This window comes from Mustela lutreola, chromosome 8 (assembly GCF_030435805.1).
Source record: "Mustela lutreola isolate mMusLut2 chromosome 8, mMusLut2.pri, whole genome shotgun sequence".
Lineage (NCBI taxonomy): Eukaryota > Metazoa > Chordata > Mammalia > Carnivora > Mustelidae > Mustela > Mustela lutreola.
In genome coordinates, this window is record NC_081297.1 from 65,317,567 (window position 1) to 65,342,346 (window position 24,780).

The 24,780-nt window shown below is 43.8% G+C and overlaps 1 protein-coding gene and 1 long non-coding RNA gene across 2 annotated transcripts in view; one reads left to right on the forward strand and one right to left on the reverse strand.

Annotated features, from left to right (window-relative positions):
• The window catches only part of LOC131838799 (uncharacterized), a 42,260-nt gene that overhangs the window by 4,473 nt on the left and 13,007 nt on the right, over positions 1-24,780 (forward strand). Inside the window, exon 2 of the long non-coding RNA XR_009356705.1 lies at positions 2,398-2,475. This is a non-coding gene — a long non-coding RNA (uncharacterized LOC131838799). The remainder of the gene's footprint in view (positions 1-2,397; positions 2,476-24,780) is intronic.
• Positions 5,485-24,780, reverse strand: part of SPATS2 (spermatogenesis associated serine rich 2) — a 146,039-nt gene continuing 126,743 nt past the window's right edge. Inside the window, exons 9-13 of the mRNA XM_059185446.1 lie at positions 16,264-16,322; positions 11,942-12,051; positions 9,167-9,269; positions 7,794-8,008; positions 5,485-6,735 (exon numbers count right to left, since the gene is read on the reverse strand). Of these exons, the coding sequence (XP_059041429.1) occupies positions 6,424-6,735; positions 7,794-8,008; positions 9,167-9,269; positions 11,942-12,051; positions 16,264-16,322 (799 nt within the window). The 3' untranslated portion in view covers positions 5,485-6,423. The remainder of the gene's footprint in view (positions 6,736-7,793; positions 8,009-9,166; positions 9,270-11,941; positions 12,052-16,263; positions 16,323-24,780) is intronic.

Consider the following 24,780-nt stretch of genomic DNA (forward strand, 5'->3'; position numbering starts at 1 on the left):
GCCCAGAAAGCAGCTCAGACTAGCTGTGTGGACACTCACAAGGACTGGTTACCCAGGACTGTGTAAGCAGATCCTGGTGACCCTCCTGTCACCCATTTAAGCCCCAAGTGTTCAGATTTTCAGGCTTCCAGCTCATCAGCCTAGGCTGATTTGGCTTATTAAAGACACTGGTTTAGATATTAAGACAAACCCAAAGCAGATATCTCGGGTCAGGGTGAGCAGGGGGTAGATGGAATGCAGGGTGCTACAAAGAATTATAGGTTACGTTTCCGGAGCATTAACTTTGTGCCAAGCAGGAGGAGTGGGGTTGGGGACACTGCCCAAGTCCCTCAGTCTGATTTATGGTGCCCTTTCGGCTCAGAAGCAAGTAAGTGTTCAGGCATAGGGTCTCCTGCTCTCTTCCCTCTTCCACCTTACCTAGTCTCTCAGGTCTTCCTGCCAGACTTGGCCTATAGGCCCCCTTGGCTAACAGTAAGAGATTCCTTGCCTCCTCCTTCCATGCCTCCCCTCCCCCACCATACAATTATGTGGGGGTGGGGACAGATGGGGTGGGGGAGGAGCTGAGAAGGAGGTCAGGGAGCACAGTAAGCCCCTTTCCTCTTCCATCCCTCCAACTCTTAAGTCATTGGGTCATGGTGGGGAGTCACAGGGAGGGGAAGGTCGAGGGAGCCCTGTTCAGAGACAGCTCAAAGCCATTATCAAGAAGAAGAAACTCAGGAGGCTGCATTTTGGAGCTGCCGTGGGAGGCCCGTGGGAGTATTATCTACAAAAGGAACTAGGAGAGAGAGAAGGGAAGAGCAAAGCAAGGGAAAAACCGCTCGAGACACAAAAGATGGAAGAAGCACCCCACCCCCCAAAGCGTAGGCGGAGTCAGTCACTGTGTGCAGGGGGTAAGAGCAGGTGGCTGTCGAGGAACAGAGCCCAGGGGCCCTCCCGTCTCCTCCCCTCTTCCCACTCTCTCCCTCCTTCCTGTAGGTCCCCAGGTCTGTTTCCAGCCCAGCTCTCTCAGCCTGTGGCCAGGCTCTGCTTCCAAGCCTGTGCTGAGTGGTGGGAAAATCTCAGGTTTCCAAGTCAGGGGAGTCTGGATTTGAATTGTAGCTCTGCCACTGATGACCTTGGTGGGGTTGGGGGGAAGGAGTGAGGTGGGTGTGAATCTCCAAGAGCATCAGTTCCTTCATTTGTGAATTGATCTTTCTTCAAAGGACTGTTGAGATGAGCTTAGTAGGTGGTTGGGATTGTTATCAAAGTCCCCGTAAGTGCTTGTCCTCGCCATGGGGGCTGGGAACACAGAAATGAGCTGAGGAGCAAGCCTCCCAGAAGGCTCCCCAACTCCACCAAAACAAACATTTGGGGGAAATTTTTGAGGCCTCCAGTACTTGGCCACTCCTTGGCTATCTCATTCTAAGTGATTCCTTTTCTGTTTGTGGAGGATCCCAACTAGTGTGAGTAAATCATAATACATTTTCAAAGGAGGGAATCCTGGAAGATGGATGGTTTTATGTACAGATGTGGAAAATGCTGTGTATTATATGGCTAGTAAGTGGAGGAACCAGGCCTGAATTGAGATTTGACTAGGCTGACAGTTTGTGACACGCCATTGTGCTGGAGTGCTTTCTCCTACCCTTTGGTTAACAGCCTATTCAAAGGGGACACGGCCCTTTTGATGAGTATGCAGATAGTGACCTGTCCTGAGTGCCCAGCAACCCAGCCCCCAAACTATGGGGAGCTACTATAGGGGACTGCTGGCTCCCCAGCCCCATGGGGAGGGGACTCTACCGGGTCCGGCCTGCCCGCAAGGGAGTGAGTCTGAGCGATTTCAATGTCAATCTGCGTGTTCTAGCAACACCAGAAAATGGATTTGTTTGAAAGTAAGGTATAGAGAAAGCCTAACTGGTTAAGTTGAAGAGAGACATAAAAAGGAGACCTGACTTTTTCCTTGAGGAATCAGAGTGGGTGGTATTTGTTCCTGCTGTTTTGACGGCAGTGAAGGGGCGGGCGGGCTGGGGAACAGTTGTGCTGGTGGTAGTGATGGTGGGTGGGTTTCCTTACCCAGGAACATCTGTCATATAGCGTCTCCCCCTGGGTGAGGAGCAGGGCAGGTAACAAAGCAGCCTCGGCACCTGGACTGAAGGAACGTTCCCCCGCTTTCCCCTGGGTACGCTGCTGTGCAACTGTTCACCCAGGCCAGCCCCATCAGCCTCTGGCCTGCCCCCTGCCCACACCCCCCGCCCCCACCAAGAGCTCAGAAATGGGGGGTGGCAGTGGGCTTCTCAGACAGTGTGTCAGACAGACAAGAGAGGTCCAGAGCGCACTGTGCTGGGGGGATAGGCATGCTGGAGAAAAACTACAGAAGGGACAGGATAATGAAGTCATTCTTTTTTTAACCTTTTTTAACAGGTCGGTCTGGCTGGAGATAGGGGAAGTCTTTCAGACACTTTTGAACAGGGCAAGAGAGAGAGAAGCAAAGAAGTTCTGGTGAGTAAATGTTCAGTTTGTTACTGGTTAGCTCAGACACCAGGGTCTGAGTTAGCAGCTCCTGGTTAGCTATCCATCCCCTACTCCGTCTGGGAAATAGTTACCATTGGGTCCACTTACAGTTCAGGAAGAGGCTCACAGATGGGATGTAATTTGCCCAAGGCTAGTCAGTCACAGAGCTAGCAGGCTGGGAAACCAGAATTAAAATCCAAGTAGGTGTCTCCAAAGTCCTGGGTCTTCCCACTCTGCTGCATAGCCACCAGACACGGCTTCCAAGAGTTTAAAGAGCTAAGAGCTCTGTTTCCCTCCACCTGCAAAGTGGCTGAGGAAAGAGCTGGAACGATTTATCTTTGCCTCAAAACTCAACATGGTGGCCAGCACACAGTAGGTGCCTGTGTTTGAAGGAATGTGCTCCCGTGGCTACCAGAAGTGGAGTTTGACCGACGGAACGGTTCTGGCTATGAGGATTTGCTCTGATACTCTGAACTGGCCGAAACAGTGACAAAACAGCTTCTTGGTGGGTGACCTCCGATTATGTGATCTGAACAACTGTTTCTTCCATGAAGTGTGCTACTTTGTGGATCTAATCCCCACCAGGTGGGACAAGAAGGTGGGTTGAACCGTATGCATCAGGCAAACCAGATCCTCATTTTGTTAGGTGAGGTGGCAGAATTTCCAGGGGGCAACATAACATTACTTCGCTGATCTCCAAAAGTACAGGTTCATTCCCGGACTGGAGAGGATGACTGCTGGCTGGCTTTTCCAGGTCACGCCCAATCCAAAAGAGCTTGTTTTGCTTTTCCTCATACATGCTTTGAACGCTCATGAGTGTACCCTGGCTGGGGATTCTGAAATAGGAAGTCACTGTATCTATAAGCCACTGAACAAAGGCCTGAGCATTCCTTGGTGTAGTCCTATTGTAAGCGCATGTCCCAGCCCTCAGCGTGGTATGTCCTCTGCTGTCCTCACACCAAATTGAGGGGGGGGGTTCTTTCATGTAATGCTACCACCTCCTAGCATTTTATTCATTGTGTCAGTTCCCCCAACTAGGGTATCAGCCCCTTGAAGGTCTTTAGTTCACTTACCCTCACCTCTCTTAGCTTCTAGCTTAGCAACTGTACAAAGCACCCCCAAAGGTTGTTGATGAGAGTGTGAATCCATGTATCTTTAAGAGGGCTTTTTCTTGCTTTTTTTTTTTTAAAAGATTTTAAAAAATTTATTTGACAGAGAGAGACACAGCGGAGAGGGAACACAAGCAGGGGGAGTGGGAGAGGGAGAAGGAGGCTTCCTGTGGAGCAGGGAGTCCGATGTGGGCTCGATCCCAGGACCCAGAGATCATGACTCGAGCAGAAGGCAGATGCTTAACTGACTGAGCCACTCAGGCGCCCCTAAGAGGGCTTTTTAAATCACTATATGGCCCAGCAATTCCATCCTAGGAATCTGCCCTGCAGATACACGCTCACAAGTAAAAATTATATATGTATTACAAGATGTTCATTTCAGCAATACTTACAACAAAAAACTGAAAACCATCATTAGCATTAGGAACTGGTTGATTATGTTCAGTTTATATAGTGTGATATTATGCAGCCATAGAAAGAACAAGGTATACTTAGGCATACTGATATGGAAAGAGATCTAAGTTGTATACTTTTTTTTTTTTTTTTTTTTTTTTTTAAGATTTACTTACTTATTTGAGGGAGAGAGAGAGAGAGAGTGGGGGGAGGTGCCGAGGGAGAGAATGCCCAAGCAGACTACCCGCTGAGGAGCCCAAATCAGGCCTGATCCCACAACCCATGAGATCATGACCTGACCTTCACTGAAACCGAGTCAGAGGAGGCCCAACCAACTTAGCCATGCAGGCCCCACAACCCTGAGATTGAGTCACACACTCTACTGACTGAGCCAGCTCGGCACTCTCTTCAAAGTGGTTTTGACAAACATGTGGCCTCCCATTTGCCTAGGAGGTTAAATACAGTCTCACCGGGATACAGGGATAGACCTCATAATCCTTCAAGGTCACTTCAGTCTCTGGATTTTCTATCAAGTATAGGGGAGCAGGGGCGCTTGGGTGGCTCAGTGGGTTAAGCCGCTGCCTTCGGCTCAGGTCGTGATCCCGGGGTCCTGGGATCGAGCCCCGCATCGGGCTCTCTGCTCAGCAGGGAGCCTGCTTCCTCCTCTCTCTCTGCCTGCCTCTCTGCCTGCTTGTGATCTCTCTCTGTCAAATAAATAAATAAAATCTTTAAAAAAAAAAAAAAAAAAGTATAGGGGAGCAGTTAATCAGAAAAGGAGGGCTTCTCCCTGACCCCCAGCAGGCTGGTGGTGGTGTTGGACAAATGCCCCGAAATGAGGTGATCAGCCCTTTAGAAAATGGCTTCCCAATATTCCTTGACTACTGTTTTCTTTACTGAAAGACACACACACACACGCTCGCTCCCTCTCTCTTTCTCCCTCTCTCAATCTGTTCATCCAACCTGAACCCCGGCAGCCAAGCTGCAGCCGAAGAGCCAAGGGAAGCCCCAAGGCGGCTAAGTTCTGCACCACTGCCGCTCATGGTCCGGCCTGCAGACTCTGGAGGAGAAAGCTCTGCTGTCATTCGATCACAGATGCTGGGGGTGGTGTAGGGTGGAGGGGCCTGGCCCCTGAGCCACCTGCTACACGCAGGTGCTCAATTACACTGTCACATTCACCATGCCTGTCAAGGGACAGGGAGCGGAGGGGAGGGCTTGCCCGGGAGAGCTGCTGGCAGCTGTGGTTTTTCTCAACTGGTGAGCTCCCTTTGGAAAGTCACCGTTCCCTGTACTACAAATCTGCTCCCACAAGGAACAGCTGCATTTGCTCATGCTGGCCTTCCTGTTTTCACCGGGTGCCGCTTGGCCGACAGATGACTTAGGAATCAGCTACCCTCATTTAAGCCCCGAACAAGCTGCCCGACTGACTCCCACCCCATGAGGCCCAAACAAAACCGGATAATGAAATGAAGGCATTTGTTGCCTTGAAACAAAGGTGGAAACATTCACGCAGTTGTTTTTATTTATTCAACTATAAAGACCGCGGCAATTTTTTGATGGGTAACACCTTAGATCAACACTAATTATATTGCTATAAATGTGGTTGAGGATCAGAAGAGGATTCGGGGGAAAAAAGGGAGAACAGTAACAACAAAAGTCTTCAAACACTGAAACAAAGAAATACTTTTTTTCCCCTTTAATTAAACGCTACTCTCCTGTAGGCTTCCCTAGACTGCTCTGCAGTCTAAAAAGAGAGGAAAACAAGACTCTGGGCATTCTGAAGCGACCACAGGTTAAGCTACGATGCCAAGCAGGAGACTGAAACCCTGATCTGGGGGTCTATCTCAGGCACGCTCTGGGAGCACAGGCAGATTCTCATGTTTTCTAGTGTTCCTTCCTTTTTGCCAATTCAATATCCCCTTCTCTGGCTAATTCAGTGCTGGACACAATCCCCTCCCTGCCTTTCCTGGTTATACTGTCGTGTAGAGGGCACCTGATAGCAATGTGCAGCTTCTGCTGAGCCTGGAGAAGCAGCCGGACTAGCTCTGACCCACCTCCTCCTCCTCCTCCTGAGAGCCTGAATGGGAGGGTGGTGCTGAGGAAGGCCTCCTGGGCAATTGAAAGGTCTGGTGCACCAGGAAGGGCACTGCTGACCCTGGGGAAACCTGGGCATCAGTGGCCTGTGAGTCCCGGTGGAAATGACCAATCAGAATCAATCCATATCATTGGGAAAGGTCAAGGGGGAAAAAACAGCTTCCCCTTCAAAAACAGTAAAGGGGAAATGAGGAGAGAAGAAACCAAAAATATTTAGAATGGCATAAAAAGTGATATGCATAAACTTCTTTTTGTTATTACATCTAACTATAAGTTTCCTAATAGGTCCAGTTACCAAGTTGAATTGTGTGGAATAGAGGAGAGAGGCCAAGCAGAACTGCCCTCAAGAGTTCACAGCCCCAAGCTGAGAGGTCCTAGGTTTGCGCTGGGGGAGCCCCTTCTTGAATGAGGGCTTGGGTGGGCTGGGCTCCATGCTGGCTCCAGTTCCATTGGTCCCTGAAGAGGGGGCCTGGCTCCGTTCGCTAACGTTTCCTGATGCCTGGGATGTAGCACTCTGGTACCTGGAACCAGATGAATACCAGGAACTATTTCTGTAACGACCCACACTGTCATGTCGCCCTTGGTTCATGGCATCATTGGACTTTTGGCCTTGTGGCCTGTAGCCTTGTCCTCCTCGTCTGTTCCCCGGCAATACCTGAGGATAAAAGAATACAATGTTTAAAGCACTGTGGCATTATGGCACCCTGTTCCAGTTCAGCTTACAGGAATATTCTGAAAGCCTAAATTGTGGTATCCCACGCTCGGGACTCCGTTATCTCTCAAGACTCCCAGAATTGTGTCAGCCGATCCGACCTAGTGCCTACCCCAGAATTAAGAAGTCCTTCGCTACTTCTGTCCCACCTTCCACCCCTAGGCTCTCCACTGGAGAGGAGTTCACTTTTCTTTAGCTAGGCACAAGAAGAAAGCTAAGAAGGAGGAAAGAACATTCTCTGGGCTGTTCCAACCCTCAATTGGGCAACCATCTTATCACATGACTGAACTCTGTGGATCACAAGCCATTTGTAAAGATAACAAACATCTGGAAAAATAAAATAAACATCACTGTAATCTGCTTTGCTATGTATCATCAGCCATAGATTAAATCCCGCCACTGTGACATTCAGGCCATCTTTCACGTTACAACCCAGAAGGCTTGCGGCACGGGGTTTTATTTTTGTCCTCCTCTTCCAACATAATCCCAGTTCTGCACAGCACTGTCTTGGATGGCTCTGGTGTACATTCTTCAAACCAGGAAAAGACACTACGGATCACGCTTCAGCTTCCTGGTGCTGGGCCCCCATGCCACCAGGTTCATGCCATCTCCCCAAGCTACTCCACACGGGGGCTTCTAGAAAGCTGCAACAGGCGCCCTCCGCTGAGCCTGCCACTATGCCGTGCCTCCACCTCGAGATGGGGGCATGGGTCCCAGTGACTAATTACCAGGCAATCCTACCTACAAAAGCTAGGACGGCCGCCAACTTCCGAAAGTCAGCTGTCTTGGCAACAGGAGATCTAAGCTAGCTGGTGGTTTGGAACAGACGTACCAAATGCTTTCTCTGGAACTAAATGGGGCTGGAGGGATTCAAAATAGGTGTGGAATGGGCATCAAGAGAGGAAGGTAATGGACTGAGCTATCAGCATTCGAACGGCGGCAATCCGGTAATGTTGAATGAGGGCTTGGGTGGGCTGGGCTCTGCGGGGCTGCTGGGTTACCTCTCTATGAGGCTGGTAGGGCCGGCTGCCTGAGCTGACGGGGGCTGCGGGAGTCTCTCCTGGTGCCGAGTTTTTCTTGTTAGCGCTTGTAAGGCTGGAAGCAGAGGCACAGGTGGAAGAGGAAGCAGCAGAGGCATCACACGGGCCACTCAAGGACACAGATGTCACTGAGCTACACCGGGATCTGGTTGAATAGCTGTTCTTTGGGTGGGACACTGAATGAAAACACGAGAAGTATGTCGTCATATGACGGAAGAGCATGATGGGTAAGGTTTTCCCTATTTCACAATAAGCAACTTAAGATAAAGAACTGTCTACCTGAGCAGTTGTAAAGGTAAGCTTATAAAATCGGTAACAGGAAGCAAAATGTCCCTTCTGCTCTCTTCTTCCACTCCTTCCATATCCCCATTGCTTTGGGTTGTTTTTTTTTTTTTCAAGTTTTTATTTAAATTCCAGTTAGTGAATACCCACTGCTTTGTAAAGGAACTCGCAGAGACAAGAGAACAGTGTAAAAGCAGAGTAATCGTTCCCCTACCAACTAATGACTTCTCAGCGTTTCCTACAAAATTCCTGGCTACGGCTCCAGCAGCTGACTAAGCCTAGGAACAATAGTATGGGCCATATGTTCAGTTTCCTATGCAGGAACATTCTCAAGTACTGACTTCACAAAGAAAGAAAAAAGGTAAATAGAAAGCTAAATCCTTTTTTAAAAAAATTTTGTATGATGCAAGATATAATCAAGATTAGTTAAACATGAACAGAACTAGTCTTTATAACAAAAATGTATCATCCCAAGGTTCTTTCTACAAAAATAACCCCAAATTCAAAATACCAATGTACCTGAGATATATGAACATTTTCACTTCAAATTCTGTCAGAATTCAATGACTTAAATCTACCTCTTACATTTTTTTGTCTTGGTTTTTAGCCCAGATTGATGCTTAGTTCACAATCACGGCTCTAGGTTCAACCCTTCACTTTATTCTGACGCAGAAAGAACAAAGCAGCTGAGTTCAGTGTTTGACTGATGTGTCCCTATAAGCTCTCAAGTTAGGGGAGGGCACCCCATCCCCTTACAGCCATTATTTAAGCACCTATTATCTCCATTTGGGAGAGGAGTGAAATGATGCCTTAGAGGTTAATGTAAAGGCAATGATTCAAATTTGGTCTGACTCCAGAGCCCGAAAACACTGCAAATTTAGGGAGCTGGAAAACAACCATCTTCTGAGTCAAAGACTCTGCATCTGGTGATTTCAGAATTACTTTTCCCAAAAACAAGCAAACAAAAACACAAGAGGCACTAAAGACGAATCAGTGGAGAAGCCACAACTTCAGTCTCCATTGCCAGCGCCCAGAATCCCGCACCCTCTTACCTTGTCCAAATGACTCAATGTCCTTCTTTAGGGTCTCTACATCACAGGTGAACCGGGCTACTCGTCCCAGATCCTCATCGTATTTGCGCTCACTGACAAAGTGCTGGAGAAAGGACAAAGGAAAGCTTCCAGGTGAGACAAGCGGAAACCGCAGCTTGCCATATAGAGATGAAACAGAATTATTTCCCGCTGCCTTCTTTTTACTGCTTCAAATTTTTGCAAAATGGCCATCATGTTACCTATGCTGGGTGACTGATGAAATCCAGTCACTTTCTTAAGGTCCAAAGAGAAATCTATTCTTTATGAAATGCTCTGTGATGGCCAAAGCCCATTAGATATAATCAAGAGAAATAAATTGTAAAGCTAGAAGAAAAAGTTCATAGTGGAGAGGGCCATCTTTCCACTGCTGGCTACTCTCCACACTGTTCCATTTTATACAGAAGTGGAGACAGCAGATATACTCCTAAGTTACAACAGGGATCCCGTGTAAATAGATGGCTTGGTATTCTGTAATAGGAACTTCCTTAGGAAACTCACTTCAGCCCTTTATGAAGTAGAATTTGTTATAGTCCTCAAAATGGGGACAACTTCCTGAGATAGAAAATCACTCATGTAAAAAGACAACCCTGCAAATGAGAAGGGTTTGTGCTGCAAGTAATTTAATCCTTTAAAGCAGTTGAAGCTGAGAAGTAACCAAGCCCTTGGATCAAAACTAACCAGAGACTGTGCGACTAGAAACATGTCAGGAGTAAAGTGCTTCCAGGGTTACCCTTCAGTAAATAATCTCCAAAGTAGCCTGGGATCTTCCCCGCTCCCCCAGATGAAAAGAAAGCCAAAAAGACAAGTTAAGGGCCTAGATATAATTTACAAGAACTGAACTCCTCAGAGCAGCCCTCTATCAGGTGGTCTAATTCAATTTTGGATAGTCAAGGGCTCCAACCAAATGCATCAGAATCCTTGCGATGGATCTAGAAGCAATAGATGGGAAAGAAGACATCAAAATTCCCTCTGAGCCTTGAAGTCCTCAGGCTTCAGAGGACACTGTGGCTTAGAAAAAAACCATGAACCTCTGACATAAAGCCTTCAGACATGTAATATCAGTCGGAGAGTAATTTCTGAAACAAATTCTAGGGTTTGTTGAGCCAGAGACATAACAGGAATGACGGAAATAAAATGATCTGGAAATAAGACATTTAAATTGCACAGCACCCACTTCGGTACACTGAAAACGTGGAGTGAAACAGATCCTTAGTCAGCCTGCAGAAATATTTCTAGCAGCTTTTTAACCACGTGGGAAGGAGAACAGATGAAGCCTGTGAGAGCCAGAACTCTCATCTAATTCCAAAGGGGTTTCCGGCTTCTCTCAGATAGTTGAATGAGACTGACTGGCATCAATGTGAAGATGACTTTTTATAATTTTTAGTAATATAGTTCTAGTTAATCAGAAACGGTAATTTCATCTGGGCATCGTTTTGTTATTTTACCCCAATAGAGTCTAAGGGGGAAGGAGTGAAAGACTGGGTCAGGGTGGTGACAAGGACACCTGGAAGGACTTAGAGGATCTTCCACCTGTTATTACTTTACAAAGAAGTGAAACAGCCTCTGCAGCAAGTCCTCCTTGTAAAGATGGCAGGAAATCTCATGGGTTCCGAGCAGAGGTGAAGGGCTCAGGAGGAGGGATAGCCAATTCCCCTTGTTCCCACAGCTCACAGGTTATGAGCAATCATTTAGAATGCCAGTGTCTACGACTCCCCACGAACACCTCAACCTCTTGCAGGTTTCTACCCTTTGTCTCAGAAACACTGTTCTTTGTATAAGAATTTAAAATGTATGATTGCTGAACCTAGGTCATTGTTCTAAACAGATTACAATAAAAGCAACATCTCAAACTGCTCACTTTGCTCTTATAAAATCAGAATTAACCAACCATTTAAATATTTATTGAATACCTACTATGTGCCAACGCACTATGCTAGGCACTAGAGACGCGCCAGTTCCTGCCATTGTAAAGTTTGCCATTTGGCTGCGGAGACAGATCAGTCAAATGAACACTAAATGGTAACTACGCTAGGATGACACAAAAGAGGGGATATGACAGGGAAGTCAGGAAGCATGGGTGGGTCATGAGTTATCTGTGTGCTGGGAGTGGGTAGGGTGTGTGTCTTGTACAGGTCAAAAAGCACATGCAGTAGTCCTCTAGCAGGAGGAAACAGAGTATGTTTGTGGGAAGGAGAAGCTAAGATGGCCAGAGTATAGAGAACAAGGCGGGGTATGGTGTGAAATGAGATGGTGCAGAGCCAGACCCTGCAGAGCCCAATGGCCATGTTAAGGATTACAGTCTCTATCCTAAAAGCAATGGAAGGTTTGAAGCAGGTTACTAAGGTGCAGGAGGGCTGGGAAAGGTGGGGGGCAGTGGCAAAGTGAAGGGTGAATCAGTTAAGAGGCCATGACAGAAGTCCAAATGAGAGAGAACAGTGGCTTGACCATGAAGGTGGTGGTGGAGATGAGGAGAAAAGGTCAGAGCTGAGATTTAGTAGGAGGTCAAACGGACAGTGTCTGTTGATAGATTTAATGTGGGAAAGGAGAAATATCCTAAGCTTGGACATCTAGATAGATGACAGAACCGCTTGCAGAGAAAGGGAACATGGAAGAGGGCCAGGTTTGAGAAGGGAAGATCTTGAGTTCAATAGATTAGATATGGCCATGAATTATGGAGATCTGCTGCTTCAGTCCCTGAGGGTAAGAAGAAAGGCAGAAAAGAGAAGGAAGTTTTACCTTGATATCAGCTCTGAGCTCAACCAATTGCTCCTCTGACATTCGAACAGCCACATCAGTCATCTTCTTTAGAAGTTCGGCTTTCTTTTGTCGGCTGAGCAAAATTTCCACTGTGGAGAAGAAGAGAGTAGGACTCTTATGTTCTGCTAAATAGGATAAAGAAGAATTGGAAATATGGGCCTTGCAGTATGTATTTGGACAGCCAAAGGCTTAGCTGCCCACCCATCCAGAAAATGAAAATACCAAAGGTCCAGTTCCCACCTTCTTGAGAGACTCTGAAGGCAGTTAAATGGTAAACACTTTTTATGAATCATAAAGACTCATAAATCATTTGTCATTTCTCTTTCTCTTCTTCCCAGTTGAAAAAATATTCTTTTTATCAAGAAACGTATGAATTAAAACAGAAATATGTACCCAGAGTAAAAAATTTCACTAGAATAAATGGGTGCAAGATGAAAAGTAAAAAGGTCCTTCCTATTTCTGACTTTGTAGTTCCCTCCCCAATAGAAAGCAGTGTTAACAATCTCTTGGCATCTTTCCAAAGGTATTCTGTGCACACACAGCAAATCTCTCTCCCTTTCTCCCCTCTTCACGAATGGGAGTACACATACACATGACCCTCTCCTCTACCTTAGCTATTTTTACTTAACGTATCGCAAAGTTCATTAGCTATTAATACACTGGATCTCCATCCCTGGTTACCAGCCACACTGCAGTCTCCTCTGTGGCTACCCTATCATTATTGTTTTTTAAAGATTTTATTTATATATTTGACAGAGATCACAAGTAGGCAAAAAGAGGAGGAAGCAGGCTCCCTGCTGAGCAGAGAGCCCACTGTGGGCTCTCTGGGATCCCAATGTGGGACCCTGGGATCACTACCTGAGCCGAAGGCAGAGGCTTTAACCCACTGAGCCACTCAGGCGCCCCTACACTATCATTATTCACCAAGTCCCCTGATGGTGGATATTTGGATTGTCTACAGCCTTTTAAGAAGTATATTCTTTGGCATGATCCCAGATATAGAACTCAGATATGGCCATGGAAGATGAGAGACAATATGGGTGAAAATCTCTCAGAATAGAGAACCAGGGGCTACAGAGGACGTGAGCCAAAGAAATCCTCCAAGGAAGCAGAACTAGGTGCTGCCATATGAACCAAGGAACTTTCCCTGTTAGAAGGGCAGGCGCTCTACTATTCCTGCCTGGTAAGATTAGATCACTGCTTTATCAGGTGGGAATGTTCTACTATAATTATCCTCTTTTTTCTCTATCTGTAGAACATTGGAGGAGGGGGCATTTAACTTCTAACTTATGGGACCCCAGACCACAGCATGCCATATCCAGACCAGCTGAAAGTCCAGCAGTTCTGGACTTTCAACTGAATATATGAACTAGATGAATCTTTGGATGTGTTGCCATTGAGGATGAAGGGAGGGTGTTCCAATTTTTTAAAAAGAAGGATGTCAGGCTGCTGAGGGGTGGACTGTAGCAAAGACTGTTAGCCACTGCACTCTCCTCTTCTTCCTACAGGAAGTCCGGTGTTTGGGGTACCTATCTGCTTAAGTAAAAATCTACCTTTCTTGGCTTTGCTACAGGTAAGATAGTCATGTTATCCCATGACTCGGTTATGCTATCACACAGTTTGGTCACTGAGCTCTAAGCGGAAGTCACAGGGCGGGGTTTATAGGACAGCTCTTTGAAGGAGTCTTAGCCAGCAGGTAACATTTGGCCTCTCCTCAGCTAGAGCCTTAGGAGGTATCTCGAAAGATGGTTGGGTACAAAGACAAAGAAGCCTGGGTCCCTTGTGTCATTTTGAAAATGTCCTGCCAACCCTGATCCCTTACCTCCGGACCTTTCATTTCATGAAAGAAAAATAAACTCACATTTATTTAGGCCACTCTGTTGCGTGCTGTCAAACTCAGTTCCTAACTGTTAAACATAGAATCCTGCAACCTACTTAGAAATTAGTCAGATTTGTGTTAGAAAGTAAACAGAATTTTCCAAGAGCTACACAAGGTATTCCAGAGAGCTAAATGTCTTTTTTTTTTTTTTTTAAAGATTTTATTTATTTATTTGACAGAGAGAGATCACAGTAGACAGAGAGGCAGGCAGAGAGAGAGGGAAGCAGGCTCCCCGCCGAGCAGAGAGCCCGATGTGGGACTCGATCCCAGGACTCCGAGATTATGACCCGAGCCGAAGGCAGCAGCTTAACCCACTGAGCCACCCAGGCACCCCAGAGAGCTGAATGTCTTGAGCAATTTTACTGAGCCTAACTGCCGCTGTATGCCACCCACGGGGCGCCCCTATCCACGGCAGGTGAACCAAGAACATACTTTCCCAGGAAGTGAGGAATGTGCCTATAAGAGTTTCTTGACACCAAGGCCCAACAGTTACAAATGATCTACTTGATCTGGCTTCCAAGATAAAACCTCTCTGCCAGATTCACTTGCTTCTCAGGTCCCGGCACTCTAGGATTCTAAGACAAAAGCACAGATCTCAACATGAAGGAAATGTGTCAAGTCAAGATCTCCACATATATCAGAGGACCCAGCTACATAACTCAGGACCAGTCAGTTTTTCCAAAGGACTAGTTTCTTTATTTACTAAATGAAAACAAAAATAGGAAAACCTAATTACCTCATAAGGTTAATGTGAAGATCATAGATGAATGAGAGAAAATCTCTAAACTGTGAAGTACTGTGAACATGCAAATTAATAAAACTATTATGGGTAAAAAAGAAAATGAAGCACCTCCTTGATAGTATCAGTAAATAATTACATTTAGTGACACTGAGAACCAGGGTTTTCAGCATGAGAGAAAGGAGATATAAATGTACAACCAATGAAATTAAGTAAAACTCTGTAGCTCTTAATTTGATAAGATTGGTCAAGAATTGATGATAACAGGGGCACCTGTGTGGCTCAATGGGTTGGGTGGCTGCCTTTGGCTCGGGTCATGATCCTGGGGTCCTGGAATCAAGCCCCGCATTGGGCTCCCCTCTTAGTAGGGAGCCTGCTTCTCCCTCTTCCTCTGCTGCTCCCCCTGCTTGTGTTCCCTTTCTTGCTGTGTCTCTTCAAATAAATAAATAAATAAAATCTTTTAAAAAAAAAAGAGAGAGAGAGAGAGAGAGAATTGATGATAATTACTTGAAACTGGATGATGGCAGTTAATTAGCCTATTTGAAATATGTTTGGAATTTTCTATAAAAGTTCTATTTTTAAAAAAAGCACCTTCTCAAAAGTAAGGACTATGTCCTTTTTCTAGTTTTATTTTATCTGAAACTTCATCTTCAAAATAGAACACCTAGGTACATGAATGGACCAAAATGGTCACATTTAGACATTTCAGGATATACCATTCAATTTAAATGAAATCTCACCTTGAAAAACAGTGGAGAGTACCTGTTCAACATTTCAGGTCAAAATGGAACTCAGCTCCATGCCTCCCCTGGCCCATGATCATAAACACAAATGGTTTAATTGTGAGTCATCATCTCAACCTATTTCCATTCTTACCAGTTTGAGAGCAGGTTAAAAGAAACAACCCTGCTAATTACAAATCTAGCATTCAACACATGAAGATAAAACCGGCTGCTGAAAAGCCTGGAATCAATGCCATTGTAGAAGCTGAAATTGACATTCCTTTCTTTCCATACAGCTGTGTATCTTTTACCTAACCTTTCAGAAATGACAAAAAAACCCAGATCACCTGGTTCTTTGCTACAACCCCCCCCCACAAATTACCCAAGTTAGACTCCACTCTTCCAGAATCTTTTAGTAGGCTTTCAAGGAACCCTAGTCATGGTATCCTACAACCTCCTTCCATTGAATTCCCTGACCTAGTGACCACAGACGCTGAGTGAAGACTGTTCGAAAACTGAGAAAACAAATTTCAGAGATCAGCAACCACACTAACATGTAGGGAATCTAGTGAAGTCACCTCTGATGATGCCAAACATTTTTTGCCAAGTAGAAAAAACCCCCATAATCACTGGAAGCTAAAAACAAAATAAAACAAAGCCCAGGCACCTGCGAGGATACTTTTATTTTCCAAACTGAGGCTGTGGTGGCAGAAACTATGAAGCAGTCCCCCAAACACTGCGCTTTACATTAAAATGCTGACATTCAAAAATATTAAAAAACAGTTTCTTGTAAAGTTGTTTCACCTGAAAGGACTGACATGACAGGGCAGTACAAGTGCTCGAGATAGTTTAAATACATACATAAACTCTTCTAGTGGCAATTAGATCGAGCTTTTATTAAGAGAGTTGAAAGGCAGATGCCTACTAACTGGTAACAGCTTAAACTACAGATCAGTCTTACTTGCTTCGGCTTTCACTTTGTCCATTTCAGCAAGCAATGCCACTTCTCGATCCATTAAACTAGGAAAAGATGACAAAGGGAAAAAACGTTGGTCAGAAACTCAAACAGAAGCAGCACACTGTTAACAGTGGAGTGAGACCTAAGACTTTGTTCACTAAAAGCATACGACAAAGTAAACCCTGTGTGGACCGCATAAAAATTCTGTCTCACCCTCAGCAAAGAATATTTTAAGGATTCCAATAAACAGACCTAATTTCCTTTTATTTCTATGGATTACAGTAAACCAGGAGGTAAAGGCCAAGAATGGAGAACCAGTAGGTGGCAGTAGCAAGCTACAGAACAATTCCCACTAAATTTGTGCTAGGCAGAAGTCCTTATGGAAGGAAGTTCCGTATTTCCACATTCATGCTCAAATCTTTCTTATTTTGGTCTGTAAAATTGGACAGTTTTGCTTCTAATACATTTTACAAGGAAATACCCCTTAGAGGGCATAGTAAATTTATTCACAATAAGGATCTGCATATTCCAACATTTTACCACCATCAAGTCACTGGCACTTTCGTCTTTTTTTTTTTTTTTAAAGTTTTTATTTAAATTCCAGTGAGTTAACATATAGTGCAATATTTTTTTTAAACTCAATTTTTTAAAAATTTTATTTATTTATTTGACAGAGAGAGTTCACAGGCAGGCAGAGAGATAGACAGAGAGGCAGGCGGACGGGGAGGAGGAAGCAGGCTCCCTGTTGAGCAGAGAGCCCAATGTGGGGCTCGATCCCAGGACCCTGAGATCATGACCCGAGCCAAAGGCAGAGGCTTTAACCCGCTGAGCCACCCAGGCGCCCCCATACGGTGTAATATTAATTGCAGGTGTACAATATAGTGATTCACACTTCCATACATTGGCATGCACTCACCACAAGTACTCTCCTTCATCCCCATCACCCACTGAGCTCCCTCCTCCCCCCACCTCCCCTCTGGTAACCATCAGTTTGTCCTCTAACAGTTAACAGTCTGTCTTTTGGTTTGCCTCTTTCTTGCTCTATTTTTTCCCTCTGCTCAGTTGTTTTGTTTCTGGCGCTTTAGTCGTCAGAAGACAAAGTAATTAAAAGATCATATATAGGGGCGCCTGGCTGGCTCAGTGGGTTAAGCCTCTGACTTCGGCTCGGGTCATGATCTCAGGGTCCTGGGATCGAGCCCCGCATCAGGCTCTCTGCTCCACTGGGAGCCTGCTTCCTCCTCTCTCTCTGCCTGCCTCTCTGCCTACCTGTGATCTCTGTCAAAAAAATAAATAAAATCTTAAAAAAAAAAAAAAAGATCATATATATATTTTGCTGGCATCAGGTAAACATTTAAGAGTAATCCAGAAGAGAGGAAATTAAAGGTTTCTGGTAGGCTTTTTACAGAAAAAGAATATTAAATGGGTAATTTGTATCTTCTCCATTGCAAATATAAATGGTCTGCAGACACATAAAGCTTCCTGTGTCCTTATAAAAGAGCCAACCACCTTCAACGTACAGAGAGGCAACAAGTCTGCCCTAGTCTTCAACTTCCTGATACCAAGTAATTTCTCTTACCATATTGGTTTATCAGTGGTGAAAATAAAATCTAAAATTTTAATATCTATGTAGACATGAAATTTTCCAACTCTCTTTAAATTTGCTATTCATACTGATTTCCCCTTTTGGTGGTTTTTAAAAAATATTTATTTATTTATTTATTTGACAGACAGAGATCACAAGTAGGCAGAGAGGCAGGCAGAGAGAGAGAGAGGAGGAGGCAGGCTCCTTGCTGAGCAGAGCGCCCCGATGTTCGGGGCTTGGGATGTGACCTGAACGAAATGCAGAGGCTTTAACCCACTGAACCACCCAGGAGCCCCTTATTTCCCCTTTTGAATAGGACTGTATCTATAGGGTTAATAAAAGTCGTACTCTTCTGATTGTGAAATTAATCACATACATACATAAACACATACACATATAAACATATACATATATATGAATACTGATTCAATTTAGTTCAGTATGTAGTGACATTAGCACAAAGTAGTTAATACAGAGACTACAGTGTGAGGAATCCAAAAAAGGACAAGGTGCCGCCATCCCTCAAGGAGCAAAATCCTTTATAGTGAAGTGCCAGAGAATGTAGGTCTGATCACCATTACATATGATGTTAATAAACAGACTTGTAATGAAATAAATTTGGTTGGCATATTAATCCAAAAGCCCCAGACTGGAGAGTAGATGCAACCATTGTAGGGCAGCAGTACTCTGCTAAGAAAGCATTTCCCACACCTTGACGGTGTCTTGCTCCAAGAGCCCTAGCAGCATTGGGAATACCTAAAAGCAAAACAAAAGCACCACGGACAGGAGCTGCCAGGCCTCAGTTTTGATACCACCTCTTTTCTGTTGCTGAATCACCTTAAGATGCAGACACTGTGTCCACCAGATGACAAATCTGTCTCTGGCAAAGCTTGTAAAATATTTATTAAAAGACTTCAGCAAACAAGTAAGCTTTTTGCAGCTTACAATCGTTATTATGAAAAAGCAGAATATCATGTGATGCGTTTAGCAGGAAAAAAGTTCTGCACCGTAACAGTCAGAATTTCTGTGGTAGTAGGAGTTAGGAAGTACATTGTGTGGGCTTTCTTTTTTTCCCTTGCAGGAATGACGAGTATCCATTTAAATAAACTCTGTTTTCCAACTGACTCACTGATGATTGTAAGAAATTCAGAGGCAGTTGCATGGACAGCCATCCAAACTCATCATTAAAAAAAAGTTTAACTTTTTCATGCCAGAAGCCCCCCTCACTGAAAAGCAGTGGGCGCTGCTATTCCTTGTTTGTCGTTTGTAGTGTCTCGCCATCTACTGATCACATGTACTGAGAGGTCCTGCGATGGCAGCCGAGAATCAGACAGAGGAATCTATTCATTCATTGAAGCTGCTGGGACCCTGTCTCAGAAAAAAGCCTGATACAAATTCCAAGTTTCCTTACATTTTCCACTAGTCTTTAAGATATAAAAATGAACAAATGTGAAAATATAAATGCCCGACAGTTAGCTTTTCTGATTGTAACGTAAGTGCCTGAACTTAAGCTTTTGAGACTCCATTGCAAAGACATCTCAAATAAACAAGACTGCCAGCTACATACAACATCCAGGCTGCCCCATACAGGAAGTCTCTCTTTTAGAAAGCCCCGAGGGACCCTACTTTTCCCTTCCCACCCTTTAATTCTTGCTCTTACATTTTTCAGTTCACCAAGAGTGAACCCACAAAACCTTAGGCAGCCTACTGTTAACCCCAATCTGTGCCCTGTTGAAGCACCCCTTGTTGTGGCCTGGGGCGTGTTGTGTACCCTCTAGGGCATGTAAGTGATAAACCTTGGGTTTTTTCAAAGTTCTCTGATGGCTGTTGCTGAGGTGTGTCTTGCAATCATAACCACCAGGGCTGATCCAGTCACAGTATGAGCTCAAATACAGGCTCATCACAAGTAATGTGGGACCCAGGTGAGTGCACCCCCCCAGGCGCTCCCAGCTGATAGCATCACCACAGACAGACTGAGACGGATACAAAGACAACATAATAACACCTTTCTTGTTAAAAGGACATCCACATGATGTACTGCAGAACTGTACTGTAGAATGACCACGTGTTTAGGTCACCTATGCTAAAGCATTTAGAGGTGACATGTCATGATGCCTGCAACTTCCAGGAGTTTCCACCAAAACACAACACACACACACACACACACACACACACACAGAATACTATCCTTTTATCTTTTTTGTATCTTTGAAAGTTTTCATAATAAAAAGTTGGGGAGGGGGTGCCTGGGTGGCTCAGTTAAGGTAGGCAGCTGTCTTCGACTTAGGTCATGATCCCAGGGTCCTGGGATTGAGCCCCTGTAGACAACCTGCTCTATGGGAAGCCTGCTTCTCTCTCTGCCTCTGTGGCTCCCCCTGCTTGTGCTTTTTCACTTGCACTCTCTTTCAAATAAATAAATAAAATCTTTTTTTTTTTTTTTAAGATTTTTATTTATTTATTTGACAGAGAAAGATCACAAGTAGGCAGAGATGCAGGCAGAGAGAGAGGAGGAAGCAGGTTCCCTGCTGAACAGAGAGAGCCCAATGCGGGACTCGATCCCAGGACCCTGGGATCATAACCTGAGCCAAACGGAGAGGTTTAACCCACTGAGGCACCCAGGTGCCCCAAATAAAATCTTTTAAAAAAAAAAAAAAATGTTGGAGAAATATGTGTATCACCAAACAGAGAAGGTGGGAAGAGCCCAAAAGTGGAAAGTATGTTAAGCATAAAGATAAATGGCAGAGGCTTATTTTTTTTTTTTTTTACAATTAACTATACAGCTTCCTAACAATGTGAAAACTTAACCTCAAGCTTTTCATCTGTTCTTAAGCTAAACGGTAGTCCCTGGATAGCTCTGTGGCCAAGAGATTCAAAAGTCCCTGTGGTTTGAGGGAACAGTTTAGAGGCCTTACTGCAAGCGATGAGTCCTCTCAGAGACTGCTGAAAGGCTCATCCAGAAGGCCAGACTTTGTTACCTTGCTCCTGCCAATACAGGAGGGCACTGAGTTTGCAACTGTTCTCTCAAGGTTCTCTTGAATGTTAACACCCCAAAATAAGCATCAGATACACTCGATTCTGAAACTGCTAACAAAACTCAGCTGAATACAGCTGGAACTTTGTTTAGAAAGACAGTAGGTCTTATTAAGCCTGAGCCTCCTAACAGTGTAGAGAGCTTCCATGTCTTCTTCAATCACGAAAAATGGTTTTAGATGACTTGTCACTGTCACTAAGGGAAAAGACTGGTGAATGTCTGAAGTTCTGTATCTCCTTCCCTCCTTAGCAAGACTTTCACTATCTTCCCATTTGCTCAATTTATTCTAAAGATTCTAAGGCTTTTATGTAATTTCTTTAGTTGCTCAGAATAGTTTTTCCTGTAGTATTGCCATTCATACCTCTCACATATATTGTATGCCCATCATCTGAAGCAAGCTCTTTGGTTAATATATCTAACATGTAGATTACTGATTCTAGCTACTGCCTTTGATATTCCTTGGTACCAAAAAAATGTTAAATATCATTTGCTTATGGTTGTTACGTTAGAAAACAATGTTATAACGAAACACATTTCTGGCAATTCCATAGCTAATCATTTTAAGGAACAATACTCTAAACCACTCAGTAATGTTAGAAAATATTTGTACTTAACTACATTTGCTGAAAACCTAGAACTTGTTTATTCTCACTCCACCAGCCAATCAAAGCAGAAACCTAAGCAAAGTCAAAGCAAACATCTTTATTTCTCCAAAGACACTTCCTTCTCATAAAAACAATCAAGAGAGTTTTTATTAGCAGAAAATCAATTATGTTTCATAGGTTTTGGAGAGCCCCATATTCCCAAGCACCATATGTGAGCTCAGAACGAAACAAAAAGCCCCAGTTAGGTAGCCAGGTCATCCCACTGGGTTGAATGAAAGAGGTTAAAATTAATTGAAAGAACTAGCTTACTAAATCAAATTTGGTGCGTTCCTCTTTGCCAGGAGTCCTTTACAAAGCAAGTAGACATGAGATTTCATATTTCAACAGTCTGAAGTGGCTTTTAAGAAGTCAGGATATGGGGCGCCTGGGTGGCTCAGTGGGTTAAAGCCTCTGCCTTTGGCTCAGGTCAAGATCTCAGGGTCCTGGGATGGAGCCCCACATCTGGCTCTCTGCTCAGCAGGGAGCCTGCTTCCTCCTCTCTCTCTGCCTACTTGTGATTTCTGTCAAATAAATAAATAAAATCTTAAAAAAAAAAAAAAAAAAGAAGTCAGGATGTGAATATAAGCTGTTTGTCTGTAACAGGATCACAAAGGGTAATTTTTCTTCCTGCTCCTTTCCAGTGGTAAAAAGTATCTCAATTCTAAAGTAGTAAGTACAGACCATATAACTCGATGATACTCTACAATATATTTAGGAAAAAAGAACCAGTAGCAAACTAGATTAGTGACTACTAGTTTACTGTTCATGTTTCTGGTTGGTAAGGAAGAATGTTAGGGTGTTAAGCCATCTAGCTAGTAGCTGACTAAATCCTCATGTGAAACAGTATGGTTGTCATTTTTTTTTTTTAAATCCTCTCTCTCAAATTATGATAGCAATGTCTAAAGGGAGACAGGTATAGCCTAGGACAGCAAAGGCTGAAAAATAAAAGCAAACAGAGAAACCTGGTGAGACACAGAATAAGGAAGCAGGGTATAGTAGAAAAGTGTCACTTAATACCAAGTATGACTTCGGGCAGATTATATTTTTCTGTGCCCATCCTTTCTCATCTATAAAATGTGCATAATACTCCAAGTGATATTATTATACAGATTAGAGATATATGCATAAAAGCTTCTGGCATACAATAACGGCTCAATAAATGGCAGCAGCAATTATTATTCTAATTTCTGTACTCATCTTGATTCCTTGATTTCAGCAGAATATCTCCCTTAGCAAAATGCTTTCATATTAACTTTGGTAGATCCCTATTCTTTCCAGATCCATTGTTCGAAATTCTTAAATGAACACACGTATACACTAGCATAGCGTAGGCAGTTATAGAGATGTGAATCAAAGATAACTTTAAGTGAAAAGAATGTTACAAAATTATGCTCACATGCTTACAATTATTAAGATTATGTATACGTGTAGATGGGCAACACAAGGGAACACAGAAAATAAATTAATTATGTCTTAAGTTGGTAGAGTTATAGGACTTTTACTTCTATTTTTAAAAACTGTTATAATGATGGGATATACAGTAAACTAAGAAAGAATCACGGAAGGGGCGCCTGGGTGGCTCAGTGGGTTAAGCCTCTGCCTTTGGCTCAGGTCATGATCCCAAGGTCCTGGGGTCAAGCCCCACATTGGGCTCTTTGTTCAGCAGGGAACCTGCTTCCCCCTCTCCCTCTGCCTGCCTCTCTGCCTACTTCTGATCTCTATCCGTCAAAAAAATAAGTAAGATCTTAAAAAAAAAAAAGGAATCATGGAAGTTTAAAGAAAAAAAAGAAACATAAAATTCAGATTCCTTCATCAAATGCTCTCATTTTACCTTGATCTCTGAATTCATCCCTTATTACTTTCAACTACTGCCCCCTGAGCTGTAGCTACAAGATAGTCTCTACATGTCCCTTCTGTGCCTCTGCTTAGATCAGGCTTCCTAAATGTAGTGTTCTAGTCCCTTCCTTTCTGCCAGTCTAAATCCTATCTGAGGGCGCCTGGGTGGCTCAGTCAGTTAAGCATCTGCCTTCAGCTCAGGTCATGATCCCAGGGTCCTGGGATTGAGCCCCACCGCACATCAGGCTGCCTGCTCAATGAGCAGTCTGCTTCTCCCTTTCCCTCTGCTCCCCCGACACGTACTCTCTCTCAAATAAATAAAATCTTAAAAAAAAAAAAAACCTATCTGTCATTCAAAGCTTGATTAATGATTCACTTCCTTTTAGAAATCTTTTCTAATTAACCCTATTCCATAGTTACCTTTCCTTGAATCTTCATATTTTCCCCACAACTAGGATCCGAACTGAAGGATATGTGAATCACAAGTCATTCCATTTGGTGACTTAAGAAGAGTGATTTAGGACTTCTGAATTACAAAGTAATATTTGGATGGAATATTCTCATAGATTTATTTTATTTAACTGAAAAAATACTTAAAAAGGCTTTAACAGGCTCAGTCAAAATCTTGGTCTTCCTCATTCGAACCCTATTCCATAATGACGGAATTTCTTAGTCCCTAAGTTTCCTCTATCACATAGTCTTTATAAAAGCTGAGAAGGGTGGGCGCCTGGGTGGCTCAGTGGGTTAAAGCCTCTGCCTTCGGCTCAGGTCATGATCCCAGGGTCCTGGGATCGAGCCCCACATCGGGTTCTCTGCTCAGTGGCGAGCCTGCTTCCTCCTCTGTCTCTGCCTGCCTCTCTGCCCACTTGGGATCTCTGTCTGTCAAATAAATAAATAAAATCTTAAAAAAAAAAAAAAGCTGAGAAGGAAATAATATATGTGATAAGTATCAAGTCTCTAGCATTCTTCCCAAGCTTTAGTGAGAAGTGGACTATCAGTGGTAGATGGGATGATAATCACAGGTTACTGGGAGTCAGAATACAGAGATCCGAACACTGAGTCTGCAACTTATGATGTCAAGTTAGACAAACTGCTTAACCTAAGATTCAAATCCCTTATAAACAGCAGGTTGAATTTAAAATTTCTACTTTGCAGGATAGAAATCCAGATAAATAAATCATATATGACTGAATATGTTTGGTAAACTATAATTTTCATATGTGACTAGTTATTTTCACAGATGGTTAAAGAGTTAAAATTTTAAATTAAAGAACATCGAAAACCATGCAGGCCAAGTACTCGTAGAAATAAGCTACCAATGTACTAAACATGAAGAATAAAAAACTGAAGAATAATTTAAACTTATGGAGTGGCATGGACATCTTTTTGGTAACACATTATTACATTAGCCCATTCCTTTATTTCTA